At 45.4% G+C, this 20,716-nt stretch overlaps 1 protein-coding gene across 2 annotated transcripts in view; it reads left to right on the top strand.

The window, feature by feature from the left end:
* The window catches only part of MYOF (myoferlin), a 175,426-nt gene that overhangs the window by 143,829 nt on the left and 10,881 nt on the right, over positions 1-20,716 (top strand). For both annotated transcript variants that reach the window (XM_068961267.1, XM_068961266.1), the window contains 10 exons: positions 596-607; positions 2,755-2,853; positions 4,733-4,858; positions 7,023-7,178; positions 7,610-7,701; positions 11,270-11,440; positions 12,302-12,450; positions 14,623-14,762; positions 17,116-17,204; positions 17,295-17,390. In XM_068961267.1, coding sequence (XP_068817368.1) covers positions 596-607; positions 2,755-2,853; positions 4,733-4,858; positions 7,023-7,178; positions 7,610-7,701; positions 11,270-11,440; positions 12,302-12,450; positions 14,623-14,762; positions 17,116-17,204; positions 17,295-17,390 — 1,130 coding nt within the window. The remainder of the gene's footprint in view (positions 1-595; positions 608-2,754; positions 2,854-4,732; positions 4,859-7,022; positions 7,179-7,609; positions 7,702-11,269; positions 11,441-12,301; positions 12,451-14,622; positions 14,763-17,115; positions 17,205-17,294; positions 17,391-20,716) is intronic.

Below are 20,716 nucleotides of genomic sequence, written 5' to 3'. Positions count from 1 at the left end.
TCAAAAGGGAAGGATTTGGTCAGTGAGAGACTTGACATCATAGAACAACTTGGATGGATGGATATGTATTTGGTACTATAACATCAACATGGGGAAAAACCAAGAAAAGATGCTTGCTAATAATGGTATCGCAGTCATGCTGGGTATAAACATGATATTGCAACAGGAGTTTTTGAAGAGATGAGAATTAAGCCAGCTGAGAATATACTTTAAAAGCTAAATGGAATGCAGGGTTTGGGGCAGGAAGGTGAACAACTATACCCTGCTAATCCCCCGACGCCCTATGTAATCACTGTGCTGGTGGACAGAGATTGTCTAACTCTATTAAAATGGGACGTGGGTGACTTACCTCCATGCCTTTTGTTTTAATAATGTTTGTAACTTTTGCACATTTTCAGAGAAGAAACCAAAAATATGTGTTTAATAATGAGATCATCTTAAATAAAGAAACCATCACAATGTTGATAATATAAATGATGGTTGAAAAATAATGTCTCTTTTTCTCTTTCTTGTTCAACCTAATGCTCATGGGTCTCTACCTCCGTGTGACCTATACATGTTTTGCCTTCTTCCTGGCCATATATGTGATGGACAGCTAACAGAAAAGGTAACTGTTTTATATAATTTGCGAGATTTAGAATTCATGTATTTTCCTATAGCTGATATGTTAAAAAAATGAAACTGTTTTTAAATCCAGGATTGGGTTTACTGATCAACAGAGGGGAAATAACTATATGTGTAAACATATGTATACTGTACACAGAGAAATAGTTTTTCTTGAGTATTTCTTCTGTCTCACCCCCTGATGAAATAGCTGTGTTGCTGATGACACACTATTTTGGGCAACCTGACTCTTTCCTAGGTAGATTAAGATGCAGCTGGATCTGATGAGAATCTATTCTTATTATAAATCTGAGTGGAATTTATAGTCATAGCCTGCTATAAACTACAGCCTTCTGGAGTGTGTGAGAATATTCCACAAGTGATTCCAAATGCCATCCCTTCTGCCCAAAGAACCACCAAAGGTTCTCAACTCTGGCTGCACATTGCCTGGGGAACTTTTGAACGCATCCTGGATGCCAGGTCTCACTCCAGGCTGATTGAATTAGAATTTTCAAGAATAGATTGGGAGCCACTCTGTACTCTTGCTTCACATTTTATAACCAAAGTTCCTCCTCCTAATCATCTTATTTGATGTCCAAAACAACCCTATGAGAATGATGTGGAAAGATAGTGTTGGCCAATTCAGTGGATGAAGAAAATGTTGCTCAGAGATTTTAAACAGCATATCTAATGTGGCGTGGTTTGTAACATAAGGGTATGGCTTATAATGTAAAGGGTAGAACTTGAGTTAGAAACAGTTTCTCCCATGCTTAGCTTAGTGAGCTTTATTTTGCAATGTGTTACTGGCTAAAAAGGTTAAGGAAATGAAATACATACTGGAGGATGGAATAGTAAGCACGTACTAAAGGTTTTTTTTTTTTCCACTTTACTGTATATGTAAATGTTGTTGTTTAGTTGCACTATTTGTGACCCCATGGAATGCAGCATACCAAGCTTCCCTGTCCTTCACTATCTCCCAGAGTTTGCTCAAATCCATGTCCATTGAGTCTGTGATGCTATCTAATCATCTCATCCTCTTTTGCCCTCTTGTCCTTTGTGTATGTAAATCGGTTCAGTTCAGTCGCTCAGCTGTGTCTGACTCTTTGCGACCCCATGAACCACAGCACACCAGGCCTCCCTGTCCATCACCAACTCCCAGAGTCCAACCAAACTCATGTCCATTGAGTCGGTGATGCCATCCAACCATCTCATCCTCTGTTGTCTCCTTCTTCTCCTGTCCTCAATCTTTCCCAGCATCAGGGTCTTTTCCAGTGAGTCAGCTCTTCACATCAGGTGGCCAAAGTATTGGAGTTTCAGCTTCAGCATCAGTCTTTCCAGTGAACACCCAGGGCTGATCTCCTTCAGAATGGACTGGTTGGATCTCCTTGCAGTCCAAGGGACTCTCGAGTCTTCTCCAATACCACAGTTCAAAAGCATCAATTCTTTTGTGCTCAGCTTTCTTTATAGTCTAACTCTCACATCCATACATGACCACTGGAAAAACCATAGCCTTGACTAGATGGACCTTTGCTGACAAAGTAATGTCTCTGCTTTTCAATATGCTGTCTAGGTAGGTCATAACTTTCCTTCCAAGGAGTAAGCGTCTTTTAATTTCATGGCTGCGATCACCATCTGCAGTGATTTTCGAGCCCAGAAAAATAAAGTCAGCCACTGTTCCCACTGTTTCCCCATCTATTTGCCGTGAAGTGATGGGACTGGATGCCATGATCTTTGTTTTCTGAATGTTGAGCTTTAAGCCAACTTTTTCACTCTCCTCTTTCACGTTCATCAAGAGGCTCTTTAGTTCTTCTTCACTTTTTGCCATAAGGGTGGTATGTAAATATCAACAGGATAAAAGAGTAAAACCAGTCAAATGAATAGACTGTATCCACAGACTGTTAGAAAATCAGCCAGTATGGCTGTGGCCATTAAAGCTACACGCATTTCACTGGCCAAGGATCTTCACTTCACCTCCAGCTTCCAGGCGGGAGAATTCTTATTGCTTTGGTGCATGTAAACAGAAGTCATATAATCTCACTTCTTCCAGGTTCAGAAGTACCTGTTTCTCTGCTCCATTATATAGTTTCCCTGCAATGATTGGAAATCCAGGTCGTCACTGAGGTGTTGCCATTTTGATGTGTCTTTCTTTAGGAGGAAGAAATTGTTGACTGGTGGAGCAAATTTTATGCTTCCACAGGGGAACATGAAAAATGTGGACAATATATTCAGAAAGGTTATTCCAGACTCAAGGTACTTGGGCCTATGCGACTGTGGGTGGGGGGTGAATATGCGTTAAAACCGGTGGCAGGCAGAGCTGAGTGAAAGCCTGAAAGGGCTGATGGTGGGGGCTGGGAGGAGGGGCCAGGAGCACCCTGGGGGAGCTGTCTTGTGATAGATTCGGGCTTTGCTGAGATTTCCAGGGCTTGAGAACAGCTGCTAATTTATGGTTTTTGTGACTGCCACTCTGGGGCTTGGGGACATCTGGCTGAGTGAGGGTTGGGATTGGGTTGGCACTGCACTAATTAGGGCCGTAAATGCCTGTCCAGTTTGACCAAGGGAGACCTTGGAAGTCATGGTGCTCTTGCAAAACAGCATGAAACATCAGCATGCTTCATTCTGTCCTCCATTCTGGGCATGTTTTACTAGCTGAGCGGTTGATTGTTTCACATGCTTGCAGCATACAATCACAACTGTGTGTCCAGGACGGAGATGAGCTTTGGAACTAGGCAGATCTGGTTATGGATGATCTTTCTGTTAAGGGTTGGAGTTTTCTAGTTCTCTATTCAGCTTTCCAGTAGCAAAGCTAAAGCGAAGGCTAACATTTTCAGAACAATGCATAGCAGAAAGATAAACTTTAAAATGAGAAAGATCAGGCCCTTAAAATAATGATCTCACAGGGAACTCTGCTCAGTGTTATGTGGCATCCTGGATGGGAGGGGAGTTTGGGGGAGAATGGACACATGTGTATCCATATGTGTGGCTGAGTCCCTTTGCTGTTCACCTGAAACTATCACAACAGTATTAGTTGGCCATACCCCCAATACAAAATTAAAAGTTAAAAAAATTTTTTTCTCCATCAAAGTGGAAAAATCCACATTCTTTCATGTGATTGTCATAACATCTCAATGTAGCTTAAGAAACACCAGCATGTAAAGAACCTCTCATTTAGAGAAATAGACCAGTCTGGTGGATCAGCCCCATAGTCCCTCCTCTGTCTCTCCCTCTTTCCTTCCTTGCTTCTCCTCCTCTTCTTCTAGGTCTTTATCAAGGTATAATTTATATTCAGTAAAGTAACTCATTCAGTGAGTTATGATTATATACGTACACCCACATAAACCACTACCAAAACAAGGCAACAGACATTCCCATCTCCCCAGAAAACTCCTTTGTGTACCTCTTTCCAGTCAATGCCTAACAGCCTTCCAACCCTCTGATTTCATCATCACAGATCAGTTTTGCCTGTTTTCACACTGCGTATAAGTGGACTCATACAATATGTATTTGTATGTGTGTGGCTTCTATAGCTCAAGACAGTAGTTTTGAGATCAGTCATGTTGTCATATATCAGTAGTTTGCCCCTTTTTATTGCTGAGTCATATTGCATTGTATGGATGTATCATGACTTGTTTGTCCATCCATTCTCTGATGATGAAGCTGCTGTGGACATTCTTACACCATGCAGACATGTTTTCATGTCTCTTAGATGAACACCTAGGAATTCAACTTCTGTATCACAGTGTAGCTGGATATTTAACGTTCAATTGCCAGACGGACTTCCCTGGTGGCTCAGAGGGTAAAGCGTCTGCCTACAGTGTGGGAGACCTGGGTTCGATCCCTGGGTCAGGAAGATCCTCTGGAGAAGGAAATGGCAACCCACTCCAGTACTCTTGCCTGGAAAATCCCATGGATGGAGGAGCATAGTAGGCTACAGTCCATGGGGTCACAAAGAGTCGGACACGACTGAGCGACTTCAGTTTGCCAAAGTGTATCGTTATGCACTCCAGCTGGCAATGCGCCAGTTCCAGTTGCTCCATCCACATCTCGTGCGCCTTTGGTATTGTCAGTCATTTTGATTTTAGATCCCACCTGTGTTATAATGAGAAATTAAGAATCTGTTGATGGTTTGCAGATATATGATTGTGAGCTAGAGGATGTAGAGGAATTCGAGGGCCTGACAGACTTCTCAGATACTTTCAAGCTGTTTCGAGGCAAATCAGACGAGAATGAAGATCCTTCTGTGGTAGGGGAGTTTAAGGTGAGTGAAATGTGTGTCTATCCTGTTTAAAGTCCATCTTTATTTTCTTTATAGACCTAGGATAAAGGACCACCAGTCCCTGGGTCAGAGACCTACCCTCTGACACCTGAAGGATGCTCGGAAATGCTAACAAGGAAAAGGGCGTTGGAATTGGGGGCAGAATCCTCAAAGCCAGTCTTCTGCTGATGCCAACCAGCCTTGAATCTTGTAGAGTCAGCTTCTCTAAGTCCCACCCCCCACCACATACACACACGCGCGCGCACACACACATCCCCCAACCCCTCCCAGGCTTTCCCCTGGATCAGTACAACACCTTCCCAATCCATTGTCCTTGTTCCCTTTCTCATTCACGATCCAGTCCATCCTCCATACAACTAAATCCGATCATGTTTCTTGACCACTTAAAGGCATCGCTTGAGTTTCCACCTGGTCAAGTCTCAACTCCTCCCTAGGGTGGAGCTGGCCTTTCACAAGCTTCTTGTCTCCCCTGCCACCACACCCTCTCCAAGCCCCAGACACATGCTGTCCTCTCACAACTTGGAGCCTTGGGACAAGCTCTTCGTTCCCTGGATGCCCTTCCTTCCTGCTCTGTGGTCTGACAAACTCCTACTCATTCTTCTAAGTGCCAGCTCCGACGTCAGATTCTCTGTGAACTGCTCCCTGATTGCTCCTGGCAGGGTGACTCACTCCTGCTCCAGGCCCCCTGGGTCCCCACCACTCGTAAAGCGCCTTTCACATCATAAGTATCTGCTTTCACGACTGCACCTCCCTCCAACCACAGGTAGCAAATCTATGTTACTTCTAATTCTTTCAATGGCAGACATTCCTAATCAATCAGACTGGTTTACCCTACACGTGGTCTCAAAATCCTTGTTATTAGAGCTTCCACTCCATTGATTGAAGATAGCATGAGAGTTAAACCTATTTAACATCCCTGTGCCAGACTGGACTCCTTGAGTTCATTTTGGGCCCCCAGTACATGGTAGGTCCTCTCTTCATCCTGCTTTACTGAATGAAAGTAGCTGGGTCCTAAGACCCACATATTCTGAATCCAACTTTAGCGCTTTCTCTTGTACATAAGCTGGTTTCAAGATAAAATATAAAGCCTCTCAAGCTGACCTGAGGGCTCACTCATTCAAAAGCCACTTACTGTGCCCCAGCTTCATGCCCAGCCCTGTATTAGGTCCTGGAGATAGTGACAAACAAGAAATATTTCCCTCCTTCAGGAAGCTCACAGTATAGTGAGCAATATAGATAATAAGTAATGACGCTCCGATAGCTCAGTTGGTAAAGAATCCACCTGCAATGCAGGAGACCCCAGTTCGATTCCTGGGTCAGGAAGATCCGCAGGAGAAGGGATAGGCTGCCCACTCCAATATTCCTGGACTTCCTTTGTGGCTTAGCTGTAAAGTATCTGCCTGAAATATGGGAGACTGGGGTTCAATCCCTGGGTTGGGAAGATCCCCTGGAGAAGGGAAAGGCTACCCATTCCAGTATTCTGGCCTGGAGAATTCCATAGACTGTATAGTCCATGGGGCGCAAAGAGTCAGACTCGACTGAGCGACTTTCACTTTCAGTGAAGCAGATGTCATCGCTGCAATAGGGATGAATGTGGTGTTAGAAGACGTTAGGAAACTCATCCAACCCAGGGGCAGTCAGGGAGGCTTCCTGGAAGAAGTGACACTTTTCAACTGAGACCTGAAGGATGAACAGGAGTTTGCCTGGGAGTGGAAGAGGGTTTGTGCAGTAATGCAAAAAAAAAAGGGTGGGGGGGGAAATCACTTAGTATTTTATTGGGTTTAACAAATAATCATTTTTATTCCTGTCTTCAAAAAATGTGCAGAATTTCACTCCTACCACCTCCTTTGCCATCATATTGGTCCAAGCCACTTCCGTGTCTCCCCTGGGTTTTTGCCAGGCCTCCCAGCTTCTGCTCTGCCCTTCCTTCTCTCCTGTGACCTACTAGTTACTTTGTCGTCATTCACTTTCCCCGTCAGAAACTTGCAAAGCGCACCATAGCTTTCTTTCACAAAAACAGTCCTTCCTCCCCCAACCGCACAGCCCTCTGTGGCTGTCCCTCACGTCCTGGGGGGCTGCACTGCCCTGGGCCCTCTGCTCTGGTCACCCTGGGCCCTGCGGCTCCATCTATGTGTCTCTCTCCTAGGGCTCCTTCAGAATCTACCCACTGTCGGATGACCCCAGCGTGCCGGCCCCTCCCCGGCAGTTTCGGGAATTACCTGACAGCGTTCCACAGGAATGCACGGTTAGGATTTACATTGTTCGAGGCTTAGAGCTCCAGCCCCAGGACAACAATGGCCTGGTAAGAGTCTGGGTGTGGGGCCTTCTCCAGTAGCAAGATAATTACAGTCTTCAACCACCGTAATTGTCATGTTCCTTCTTTCTGGGCGTCTGTTATCTCTCGAGGGGAAAGATACTCTATCAAAACAATCTGTTCAGGAGGACGGTCCCAGTGGGGATTTATCTAAGAGCTTGAAGGGAAGGGGCTTTGGAGCCTCTGGATCATCCTTCTCATTTTACAGATGTGACCTCAGAGAACTGCTTTGTCACTGCTCCCGGCCACCGCCTCTCCTCCAAAGGCGCGCTGGCTGCATGGCGCCAAGAGGGAGCACTACCCAGACCTGATCTGAGGCTGCCCCTTCTCATCAGGAGTCACACCTGAGTCTGTCCCAGAAACTGACTTAAGTTGGCACCCCACAGTGACATAACCTGTCCTCTGTTTCGTCCCCACAGTGTGACCCTTACATAAAAATAACACTGGGCAAAAAGGTAATTGAAGACCGAGACAACTACATTCCCAACACGCTCAACCCGGTGTTCGGCAGGTAACAGATATTTCCTAACGCTTTTCTGTGGTTCTTTTCTTCATGGCCTCCATGCTAAGGAGGCGGTATGTCCCGCCAAGCTTTGCTCGAGGCCCAGAAACTGTGAAACCACGTCTATGAACTATTCAGATATCCAAGTCAGTGGGGCAGATAATGAATATGTAAATACATAAATAAAAGCATTTCGTGAAAGCAAAAAGTACCATGAAGAAAATTAAACCAAGTCTGAGAGACCCGCCCTACGACCTGGGGATAAGGGTAACAGGACGTGGATGGTAGGAGGCCCAGAAGGCCAGAGAGTTTGTGGCTTCTAGACAAGAAGAGTAGGCAGTGACTTCCGTGGAGTGACAGGGTGGTTCTCACACCCCACTCCTGTTGAGCTCTCTTATCTGAGATGCTTTGATTCCATTGTTTTGAGCCAGTGTATGTGTTGTTGACTCTGTTACCAAAAACAGGGAGGGGAGAAGAAAGTGATGGCATCAGCCATCCTGCTCCGTCTTCTGTTCAAGAAGATTCTTGAAATAGCACTACTATCTTCATCCTTGCCATCTGACATTTGTTTCTGCACTGTTACACTGATCTCATCAGAACCTTCTCAACGGAAAGGCAAACCCAAGTGACCTCTAAAGAGGACTAGCTTTTGTCAGCTATAAACTCCTTCCACATTTAGTAATAGCTACTATTACAAGCTTCCCTGGTGGCTCAGTGGTAAAGAGTCTGCCTGCAGTGCAGGATCTCTGGGTTGGGAAGATCCCCTGGAGAAGGCAATGGCAACCCACTCCAGTATTCTTGTCTAGGAAGTCCCATGGACAGAGGAGCCTGGCGAGCTATGGTCCTTGGGGTCACAAAGAGTCGGACACGAGTGAGCAACTAAACTACTGTTTGCTAAGCTTTTACTGAGGGCTTGCACTATAGTGAGCCCTTAGAAAACATCTCAAGAATCTCACCACTCTGAGTGGCTACTGACAAAGAGGAAACTGAGGCACAAAGGGAATGCACACCCAGCTCACCCCGCCGGGGAGCGGCAGAACCAGGACCCGTGCCCCGGCCGCCTGACTGCACTCTGTGCAGCCGCTGCCGTCTGATTTTCACATCAGTGTCAGACCCTGCAGCCGGCAGGGCAGGGGGTCTCGGCCCCACATCAAGGGAAACAGGGCGCCCGAGCTGCGTGCACGGAGCTGGTACAACGGGAAGCCTAAACTTGGGGAGAAATCCTGACCAAGCCCCAGGCTTTCCCAGCCAACTCAGTACTGCTTCGTGCTTATGGCCAAGCCATCACCTGCAGCGCTTCCCTGGCGGCTCAGACAGTAAAGAGTCTGCCTGCAGTGAAGGAGACCCAGGTTCAATCCCTGGGGTTGGGAAGATCCCCTGGAGAATCCCACGGACAGAGAAGCCTGGCGGGCTACAGTCTATGGGGTCACAAAGAGTTGGACACGACTGAGCAACTTTCACATCACCTGTAGAAAAATGTTCTTTGCAAAAGACATTTGCACAGCATTGTTTTTCCCCAGAACACTACCGAGGAGAACACCTTGTTCTTATTTGATGTGTGGCTGGTATCTTAATTTCTGGCTTTATTATCCTGCCCGTCTGCTTCTTCCCATGTGTGGTGGATGGAACCCTTACACATTCCTTCCCTCTCTCATGTGTGAGTGTGCGCACACACCCACATCCACCCACATGCGTACACACACACCCCTCACAGCCACACACACACACACCCCACACATACCCCCTCACACACACACACACACACACACACACACACACACACACACACACACACATTCCCCCTACACACACACCCTTTGTGCTGCACACCCTGGGGCCGTGTGCCGGAGCCAGGCAGTGGAAATAATCCTCTGGCATGGCAATGTGATCGTTTTCCTTCTCTTCCGCTGATCCAGCCCTGAGGTCTAGACAGGAAAAGGCATGCAGTGCAGGAAGGAGGGCCCCATGCGAGGGAGACAGGGAAGCAGGGAAAGCCAGCTTTTATGGGAGAAAAGCAGCCCTGCCTATATCACTGTCTTGGAAGAGCCAAACACAAGCTTAATTAAGTGGCAGGAAAAGTCTTGCCACCTCAGGAGGAAGTGATGCCATCAGGCTCCACGTGGCCAATCCCCATCTGGCGAACTCAGACTTGGCTCCATCCAGCAGGGTGGAGCCAGGGAGACCCCAGCTCCACAGCCCATCCTAGGCTCCAGGCCCTGGCCTCAGTCTTACTGGGTGACTTTCTTCTCAGCAGAGACTCTCAGGAACTCTGGGACAGAGATTCAGGAAAGAGCAACCTTTCCTGTATGCACGGCACTGTTATCACATCACATTCAATGGAATGTTAGTCTGCCAAAAGGATGTTAGTTGGTGTTCCAAGGAAAAGCATATTTCTTCATCAAACCAGGATGCCTGGGTTAAAAAGATAACTGCAGGATTTCTCAGAGCCTTCAGTTTGCCCAGAGGAACACCAGAAGAAGTGATTCTCAGCCTTATTTGAGCAAAGAATTTTTTCTCAACAGACACGTATTACCTGTCCCTTGGGATTCAGTAGTAGAATTTGGGGGCATGTGTGGATACGGTCTAGTGAGGACTACAGCCCCTTCTCTCCTGGGATGCCTGCCTTCTGCAGGGCCTGTCTGGCTGCAGAAGTCTGGGAAAGTCACTGAGATGTGTCTAGGAGACCCCTGGGAGCTTGTCTCCTGAGCGCCACTGATGTACATACACCCTTCTATTCCAGAGATTAATAGTTCTGGCTCTTTGGGCAAGAACCGGGCCACACACCAGAGTGACAGGCGGAGGGGCAGAGGCACAGGGGGAGAGGAGAGATTTCAGGGGCTGCTCACAGTTTGTGGTCCAGAGTTTGTTGAGCATCTTTGGACCCGCCCCTCTGTGTGCAAGTACAGAGCCAAACCCCGCCCATCTGGCGTTCATGGCCTACAGTCATTACCCTCTCAGAACTGGCACCACTTTGCTCACCTGCCACTTACTGTTTGATTATCTGGTGGTCTCTCAGAAGGGTTTGTGTTTTCATACGGATACTATAGGAAAGCCTTCAAGAATCAGTGGAGAGCCAGAGAGCCTGGGAGGAGAGAGGGAAAGCATTTGGTATACTTCTTAACAATAAGTATTATTTAATGTATAAGAACTATTATTATTGCTGGTGGATTTTGAGTAATGCCCTCATACCAAATGTTTTCTAAACATTTATTCCCTTGACCCTTACAACAACATGAGCTGGTAGGGATTATTATCCCCATTTTACAGTTGAGAAAACAGAGCACAGAGACGTTAAGTAGTTGCCCTAGGGTCCCACAGCTAGTAAGCAGCAAAACTGGGATTTTCCTCAGGCACTTAAAGCCCCGGATCTTCTCCTGAGCAAGTATGTACTCTGCCGTTGTTCTTATTACTGACGTGTAGTACTTCTCAAGCACCTGTCGCCCACCACCCACCTGGCTATCCCGGCCATGACCTCCTCCTCCCATGGCTCAAGGAGTCTGTGCAGAGCTATGGAGTGTGCAAGATACCTGGGGGGAAGGGGCATCATGCAAGTCTAACCTCACTTTGATTTATTCAGAATGTATGAACTGAGCTGCTACTTACCTCAAGAAAAGGATCTGAAAATTTCTGTCTACGATTATGACACCTTTACCCGTGATGAAAAAGTGGGAGAAACAATCATTGATCTAGAAAACCGATTCCTTTCCCGGTTTGGGTCCCACTGCGGCATTCCTGAGCAGTACTGTGTGTAAGTGGCTTGGGATGTAAATGTTGGCTGTTCCATCTAACATCACTACTGGGGAAGCTTTGATGCTCTACCTCAGGTCTGTCTTCATTGAGCCTCAGATCCTTTAAGTTAGGAGGGAGAATTGGGCTTCCTTGGTGGCTCAGATGGTAAAGATCCCCTGTGGAAGGGAATGGCTACCCACTCCAGTATTCTTGCCTGGAGAATACCATGGACAGAGGAGCCTGGTGTGCTTCAGCCCATGGGGTCACAGAGAGTCAGACACGACTGAGTGACTAACACTTAGCAAGAAGCAAGGCCATAGCATTGCACAACTACAGGGGGCGCTATTCACATTGGTGTCTGTGTACCACACTGGCCCCTGAGGCAGTGTAGTGCTCAGTGAGGATGGCACTCAGTAGGGTGGCAAAGCCTGGAGAGCCAGTCCCTGCCCTCCCCTTCTTTCTCCCCCTCCCTCCATGATGCCAGGGACTGAGAGCTAGCAATGTTTGATGGTGGGAATTCCCTGCCCCTCCCCACAAACTGATCAGTTTTGTGATGTTCCTCTTTCCCTGAGTGCTAAACAGTGTCTCTCTGTATTATCCAGTGAGATATAGCTTGTGATTTCTAATTTATGTTTGCCTATTATGATTATGGTAATCTCAAACTCATTATTTATAGAGGGCGAGAGAAGGGGAGGACCAGTTGGCTGAGGCCAAAATAACTGGATTTTAAGTCTCTAAATCCTAAATAGATTTCTAGGCAAAAGCCAGTGTCTAGAGTGCATTCCCCCATTACATGAACGTGCCTTTAAGTATGTGTGTGTATGAATCTAAGAACGTGTGTGTCCTGCAGTAACTCTGAGTGTGGCATTATTATTCACAGTTCTGGAGTAAACACCTGGCGAGATCAATTGATACCAACACAGTTGCTTCAAAATGTGGCCAGATTCAAAGGCTTCCCACCGCCTGTTCTTTCTGAAGATGGAAGTAGCATCAGATATGGAGGAAAAGACTACAGCCTGGATGAATTTGGTAAGCACAGTGCCATGGATTGCAGGCTGGTTGCAAGGCAGAGTAACACATTTATGCTGCTGGGTTTGCGTTACAGAGGGGTGTCGGCAGAGTGGTGCCCTAATACCATAGGGAATTCCACACACACGACTATCTAACAAAAGCCCCATTATACTAGACTTTTGCAGTCATCTCGGGTGTCAAAATGGACACGTTTTCTTGTCTTTCTTATGTTTCACTTGACCTTTTTAGGTCATAGCTATTTGAGCTCTGAACACAAATTTCTAATAATTAACTTACTTCCATGTGATTGTATAATTAGCTCAGAAGTGCTCAGATGGTAGTGCAAGAATTTCTCCTCCAATATTATTCCTTCATTCTCCCAACCCTCTCTGAGAAGGCTCAGGGATGCTGGGGGCTAATTTGAAGAATCTGCTGAGTTCACATCTGGCTCATGTCCGAACTTGGGGTCTTGCTCCTTCCTGAGCAGTAATTTATAATGCAGTCTGTCCTGACACATAAACAGCTAACTGCATTATGGCATAGACTGAAATCAGCTTAATAGAACGTAAGAGTTGTGGCATGATTCAGTGTTTTGTAGGGAAGAGGGCTTCCCGGAGGGGCTGGCATGGGGCTGGCTTTGAGGGCACATGGGACAGCTAGAGAAAGCTGAACAGAGATACCTGGGAATGAAAATGCTTCTTGACCCTCAACTGTTTATTCCTGGCATTGTCAGAAACTGTATTTGTCTTTCTATCTGAAAGAAGACTTGAAGACTTTGTCAGTATCAGGGATTATTAGATGTTTAACAAATGATGCTGTTTACATCAGAACTTGCAAAGGGCATTGGAAATAAACTGTCAAGCAAAATGGCCTGATGGAGACAACTACCCCAGCAATCAAACAACACCCCACCAAAAGCTGTATCAGTCAGGGTTGTTCCCATTACTTTGGCCCCATAACAAATCATCCCAAAACTTAGCTGCTGAAAAAAGCCATTTTGTGTTTTTTAAAAGTTTTATTGGCGTATTTGATTTACAATGTTGTGTTCATTTCTGCTGTACAGCAAAGTGAATCAGTTATACATGTATATCCACTCTAAAATTTTTTAGAGTCTTTCCCCATATAGCAACCATTTTGTTTCGCTCACAGTCTTGTGGGTTAGCCATTCAGGAAGGGCTCACCTGCGCACTTCTCACTTGAGTGGCACTTGATTGCTGTCAGATGTTGGCTGGGGCTGCAGTCACCCGAAGGCTTGATGTCCAGGATGGCCCTTGGCTGGGAGCTCGCCTCGGACTGATGACCAGAGCACCTACCCAGGCCTTTCCCATAGGGCACTATCTGGGCGCCCAGGCTCCTTACATGGCTGGCAGCTTCCCTCAGAGCAAGTGATCCAGGAAGACCAGTGTGGTCTTTCATGCTTAGCCTTAGAAGTTACACAGCATCCTTTCTTTAGTGATCAAATATGTCTGCAGATTCAAAGGAGAGGGCTTAGACCCCCGCCTCTCAGTGGAAGGAGTGACAGAAAATTTGGGAGTCTATGTTTTTTAAATGCCACAGTGATACTAGCTAGCTACTGTTAACAGTTAAGCTTAAAAGTGTTAGTGGTTTAACACAATAGAAGTTTATTTCTCATAAATTCAAAACAGGTACTCCTGCAGGAGGGTGGCCCTCTTCCAAACAGTCCTTCATGAACCAGCTCTTTCACCTTGCAGCTCTGCCCATCATCACCTCAGGTCTAAGGTCACTGTTTTATTCTGCATCCAGAGAGAAGGTGCCAGAGGTGATCCTACATGAGAGGCTATTACGAGCTGGACCTTGAAGGACACACCTGTCACTTCCACCTATGTTACAGTCTAGCCTACCTTGTTTGCATGGCCACACCTAACTGCACAGGAGTCCGGCCGTGAGCCCCTGACACCAACATAAATGGGGGTTGCTCTTACACAGTTTGGAGTGTTTTTGGCCTCTTTGCTATTTGCAGTCCACAAGTCAGGAATGAACTTGGCTGGGCAGGGCTTCTGGTCAGGGGCTGTTTCTATCAACAACTCTTTCACAGGCTGCAGTTCACACACTGGCACTGCCTGACTATGTCTGCAAAGTCTGGGCTTGAAGTGCTGAGAATCCCTCAAGGCTGAACTGTTTCTGGATGTCTGTCCCTGTTTCATTGTCCTTTTTAAAAAAAAATTGCAGAAGCAAACAAAATCCTGCACCAGCACCTTGGGCCCCCCGAGGAGCGCCTTGCCCTTCACATCCTCAGGACTCAGGGGCTGGTTCCTGAACACGTGGAAACGAGGACTTTGCACAGCAGCTTCCAGCCTAACATCTCCCAGGTAAAGCACTCTCCACCTTTGAGCATGCATCATCCACACCCCAAAGGTGGTGGCAATAGCTGACACAGACTTGCCTCATTTATCTCTTTTGGATACTTTAAAAACTATACAAGAAATAGAAATGAAGCTCAGATTAGCTTCAGTCCTGAGGGGAGTTTAGTGGGTAAAGAATCCACCTGCCAATGCAGGAGACCTAGGAGATGCGGATTCGATCCCTGGGTCGGGAAGATCCCCTGGGGAAGGAAATGGCAACCGACTCCAGTATTCTTGTCTAGAGAATCCCATGGAGAGAGGAGCCTGCTGGGCCACAGTCCATGGGATTGCAAAGAGTTGGGCATGATTGAGGTGACGGAGAACACATGTACACGCATACACTAGGGGGATTTATGGTAAGAATTTTCAGGTAACTCACTAAATCCAGGCAGGAAGTGACAGTGACTCAGAACAAACTTGGGCCAGGATCTTGCCCTGTCTTTTGTCTATTTCTGAGTCTCCTTTAGCCTGCACTTTTCCTATGAGCACCTTCCCATGTGTCAGAATATTGTGGATGGCTTCTGAGTTTTGTATGTAATAATGTAGCCGCAGCTGCTTCCAAATGTGGAAAGGATGAGTTGCCCTAACTTGGTCCCTTCATCCACCACTAGACTGCTAAGCTCTAGCCAGGAAGACAGGGTACAATGCACAGGATGGATCGTCACAGGCACCATGTGGATAGTGACGGGGGAAGGTCAGTTCCCAGAGAAGCAAGGGGAGACGTGGAAAATGACAAAATAGTCTATGTGGAAGCTTGTTAGAATGAAGATTCCCAGACCATGCCTGCAGAGATTCAGTAAGTCTGGGGTGGGGCCAGGAATCTGAATTTGTAACAAGTATCTAGAAAGGTTCTGATGCAGATGGTTAGGAAGTCACACTTTAAGAAATATTAATATAACAGGTGCAAATATTGCTGATATGGAGAGCAGAACCGTGGTGTCTTGAGAAGTAAGCACAAATGGGCTGGGCTTACTGGATGGTTTTGTCACTCACTTTTATTCTGCTCCCTATTTTCATATCTTCCCTTATTATTCTTCCTTCCCCTCAAAGAGTCCATTCTTCCTCCTCTTTCCCCTCCCACCTCTCAACTGAACAGTCTTAAGACATAACAAAGCAAGAAGATTTCTCCCTGGGCCTCCACCAATACTTCCATCACCTCTACCTACCACATTGGACAGACTGTGGCTGGGTCTTAGGAGACACTGCTAATTAGGAGATGGCTAATTTTTGCAGTGTGCTTGATGTATGCTAGACCCTTGAGCCCTCGAGATTAGTTGGAAGAGAGTAAGGATCACAGTAAAATATATCTCTTTCCAAGAGCCCCAGTTAATTCATTTTGATCCCAGTGCATTAGGAAGCCAACCTAGTGGTTTCCTTGGCAACCTTCTTAAAGACTAGTCTGTTTTTGTCATGAAGGCAGAGTATACAGAACATCCAAAAACAGTCTGGGGAACTTAAATTGGTTTGTATGGTTGACACAGTGTGTTCACGGCATTCCTAGGCTGTCTGGAAGAATATTCCAGTCAGATAAGTGGGCCTGGTCTGTAGCCATCAAAGATATAAAGGGAGGTGAGGGGAGCCCATCAAGATGGCAGCGCAAGCGTCAGTCCAGGCTTTCACCCTCCACGTTCCTGTAAGCCCCTTCCAGGCGGTGGGCCCTGGCAAGCCAGTGCAGGGAGCCCTCAGTTTGGTGAATGGTGATGTTTTTGTCATCGAGCCTCTGCTTTGAAAGTGCCAGGCTGTCTTTCTTTTACAAAATTAAGTACATTTTTGGCCCTGGCAAGCCAGTGCAGGGAACCCTCAGTTTGGTGAATGGTGATGTTTTTGTCATTGAGCCTCTGCTTTGAAAGTGCCAGGCTGTCTTTCTTTTACAAAATTAAGTACAGTTTTATATTATTTTGATTTTCTGTCTCAAGGTAAGTGGAGAAACCCTTGGGTGTCACAAAACTGGCACTGATAGCAAGTGCACAGTCTGATGATGGATGAGATGGTGTGAAAACTGTTCTGAGAGTCACTGTAAGAGGGAGTATGTGTGTTTGGGGTTGTGTTAGTGATGGCAAGCCCCTCATTTTATTAATCAGATTATGATAAAGTAGGCACATGTAGAGACTCCTGGGAGAGAACGGAGGGTGGATGGCCCACGTGACACTGGTAGAAGATTCATCTTGATTGGCTCTTCTACTCCATTTCTCTTGCCTTCCATATGAACTAATAAATTAGGAGACCTGCACTGGTTTCACTGAAGATGTTTAAAAGAAGATTGTAGTCTCTACCACCCATAATGTAACTTCATTTCTCTTTTCATTTTTGAATGGCTTAGGGAAGACTTCAGATGTGGGTGGATGTTTTCCCCAAGAATTTGGGGCCACCAGGGCCTCCTTTCAACATCACACCCCGGAAAGCCAAGAGGTAAGTAAGCTTGAGACCCTGCTATATCTCACCGGGGTCTTGGTTCAGGACCTGAGAGGATAAAACACCTTCAAAATGTGCTTCTTGTAGATATTACCTGCGTGTGATTATCTGGAACACCAAGGATGTTGTCCTGGACGAGAAAAGCATCACAGGAGAGGAAATGAGCGACATCTATGTGAAAGGGTAAGGCTGGCGTGCAAGAGCCTCAGACAGACTCAGAGAACAGAGCAGACTGTCCTTCAGGAGTGTTCCACTATAGGGTGTCCATTATAGGATCTCGATTGTTGAAGATACTATGTCTTACTGGGCTTCCCAGGTGGTGCTAGTGGTAAAGAACCCGCCTGCCATTGCTTAGGAGGAAAGCTCCAGGGAGACAGAGAGAGAACAAAGAAAAGCCTGTATGGATGTTATTTATGAGCAACAGCATCTGATACATATAAGAAAAGAAAGGTTTTGTTTCATTTATTAAGCAGATTTTTTATTTATGAGACTTTTTAGTCATGCAGTTCATTTTTATTCCTTTTTGATACTTTGAGTAACTAGCCTTAGAGACAGAAGTAGAGCTCCCAAGGTTTTTTTTTTTTTTTTAACTATATTACCTGAAGTTATTAACATCCATGAAAAAGAAGAAACATTAGAGCTTTTTTTTTAAATCATTTATTCCACCAACATTTACTGAGTGCCTACATCTAATATATAAAGTGTCATAGGTGTTCATTATTCTGTTACTTGCATAATTCAATTCCAAATAATCCATGTTGGTGTCAGTTTTGTGTTATACACTGGTGCATACAGAACCCAAGGATTAGGAAGTCAGACTCTGGTGTCAAATTAGCTGGATTGAAATCTGGTGGTTTCCCTACTAGCTAGGCAAATTAGCAAACTCACTATTCCTCACATGTAAAATGGAGATAATGACAGTATCTACCACTCTGGAATATTCAGAAGATTGCATTTAGGATAGCACCTGGCAGATAGTAAACACTATGTGCGTTAACCAGGATTCGCCAGGAAAAAGGGCAAGTAGGACACACGCGCGCGTGTGTGTGTGTGTGTGCATGTGTGTGTAGAAAGCGGGAAAGACAGAGAAACAGAGACGGGGAGGGAGAGAGTCGTTATGGAGGCTAAAAAGTCCCACGACTGGTCACCTGCAAACTGGAGTCCCAGGAAAGCTGGAGATATCACTCAGCCTGAGTTCAAAGCCTCAGAATCAGGGGAGCCCATGGTATATATATCCCAGTCTAAGGTCAGGAGGAGATGACCTGAGATGTCTTGGTTCAATCAGTGAGACAGAAAAAGGAGGTAAATTCCTCCTTCCTCTGTTTTTTGGTTCTGTTTAGGTCCCCAATAGACTGGATGATGCCACCTACATTTGGGAGAGCCATCCAGTCCATTGATTCAAATTCTAGTCTCATCCAGAAACATTCTCATAGACACACACCCAAATAATGTTTAATCTGGGCACCCCACGGCCAGTCACATTGACACATAAAATTAACAGTCACACCATAAACTTACTATTCCACATGAATTGAGTTTGGTTCCTTGATATGTAAAAGATAAGACTTGTTGAAATGTAATATATTCATGAAGTGAGAATAAAGTTTCCCTTATGATCCCAAGTGGCCTTCAATCAAACCTTTGTTAAAGACATAATTATTGTCATTTAGGTTCACTCTACACAGGGAATGTTTCATCAAGTACTTCATTATTCTTTCTCATTTCAGGATATTATTACCATTCCCCAAGGAAAACTAATTCTGGCTAATTATATATATGCAAATTTATTTGACTATCATAAGCATTTTTTTTTCCAATCAGGGAAACTAACTCAAGTAATACTGGACTGAGAGAGAACTCTGGTAATCAAAGAATAAAACAACCTAAAATACCATGTCAGGACTTCCCTCGTGGTTCAGCGGTTGGGACTCTACGCTTCCAAAGCAGGGGGTTATGGGTTCAATCCCTGGTCAGCAAACTGGCATCCCACGTGCTGCGTGGTGTGGCCAAAACATTAAAAAACTTAAAGTACCATGTCACATTTGGAATCAAAAGTCTAAATACTGTATGTGAAAGGAGGAATAATGCACAAATAACATGCCTAGCACTATACTCACATGGGTATTACATATAAGTACATACACCGAGAGTGGCTGTTTACCTTGTTTTCAAATGAAAATGTGAAAAGATTCATAAGAAGGAGAGGGAAGAGCTACAGGGGTGAGCCATCTGGGGAAGGATGATGGTGCCAATTAGGGTTGGCTTATAAGCTGAAGCTACCACGGTCATAGCCAAAAAGTGTGATCTCTCTCTTCATTGAGCTAGTTCAAAAGCTTAAACATCAATTGTCAAAAGGAATATTTCAACTCAGTTATTTGGTTAGTCAATTGATGAGAAAAAGTAAAATTACCAGTCGACTGCTATTAATACCACTACTAATAATAGGACCCAGTATTAGCACATGACTTTGTAGTCTCCATGGTCCTTTGAGGCAGAATAATAGTCCTGCACTTAGGAGTCAGATGGACGTGGGAGTTATACTTAATTCTGTCCCTTACTGGATATATGAGATCCTCTCTGAACCTCAGTTTCCTCACCTGTGAGATGGAGCTAGTTATCAGTTGAAAAGAATAAAAGAATACCAGGTATACCATGCTGTATACCTGGTTCATAGCAGCTGATCCTTACATGTGTTAAGGGTCTCCCTCTTCCCGCTCTGGCCTTTCTCATTTTGTCCTCAGGCTGACCATGTGAAGGAAGCACGTGTCATTAACCTCGTTTTACAGATGGGAAATGAAGCTCAGAGAGTCAATAGCAGAGCAGATTCACAGCCAGGCCTGCCTCCTACTGACAGTCTCTGTCTAGGGGTCCAGGCAGCAGCATTTCTGAAAGCTGCTCCAGTCGGTGCTAATGTGCAGTCGGTACTGAGGTCCATACATTCACCACTTTCACCGTCTCAAATCTCATGTGCCTCTGGTTCCAAACCAGAAGTCTTCCCCATAGTTGGCGGATGTGGTAACACTTTCTCCCAGACATGCTCATTCATCCCTCTAACCCATCTGCCAGGCACAGGCCAAAGAGAACTTTCCAAATGTCAAAAGAAAAGATGTTCACTTGTTGGTAGAAATGAATTTTCATAGATAGGAGTATGGATGCAGCGGCTTACATCTCTCTTGCTCGTCTCAATTAATGTGATCATAGTACATTTAAGAAGAATTTAAAAAGGAAGCTGGAAGATTACTTGAGTCGTGCCTGTTTTGTTTGCTTAAGTAAAATATGGAAAAGGAAATGCTGAAATTTTGAACTAACCCACATTCATTGAGCCTATCAGCGGTGATGACAGACAGCGATGAGTTATAGTTAGACTAAAGTCATAACCGGCAAGCTTCACCATTCCCAAAATAGCAGCTAAGTTGTTGATATTTTCCAGAAAATTTCACCTTATCCCTGTTAACTGAAGTCTAAAGGGTTTCCTGCTCTGGTTTTAGAGGAATTCTATTTTATTTGGC

Source organism: Capricornis sumatraensis, chromosome 23, assembly GCF_032405125.1.
Source record: "Capricornis sumatraensis isolate serow.1 chromosome 23, serow.2, whole genome shotgun sequence".
Lineage (NCBI taxonomy): Eukaryota > Metazoa > Chordata > Mammalia > Artiodactyla > Bovidae > Capricornis > Capricornis sumatraensis.
Note: the sequence above shows the minus strand (reverse complement) of the source record. Positions and strands in the feature narration are given on the sequence as shown.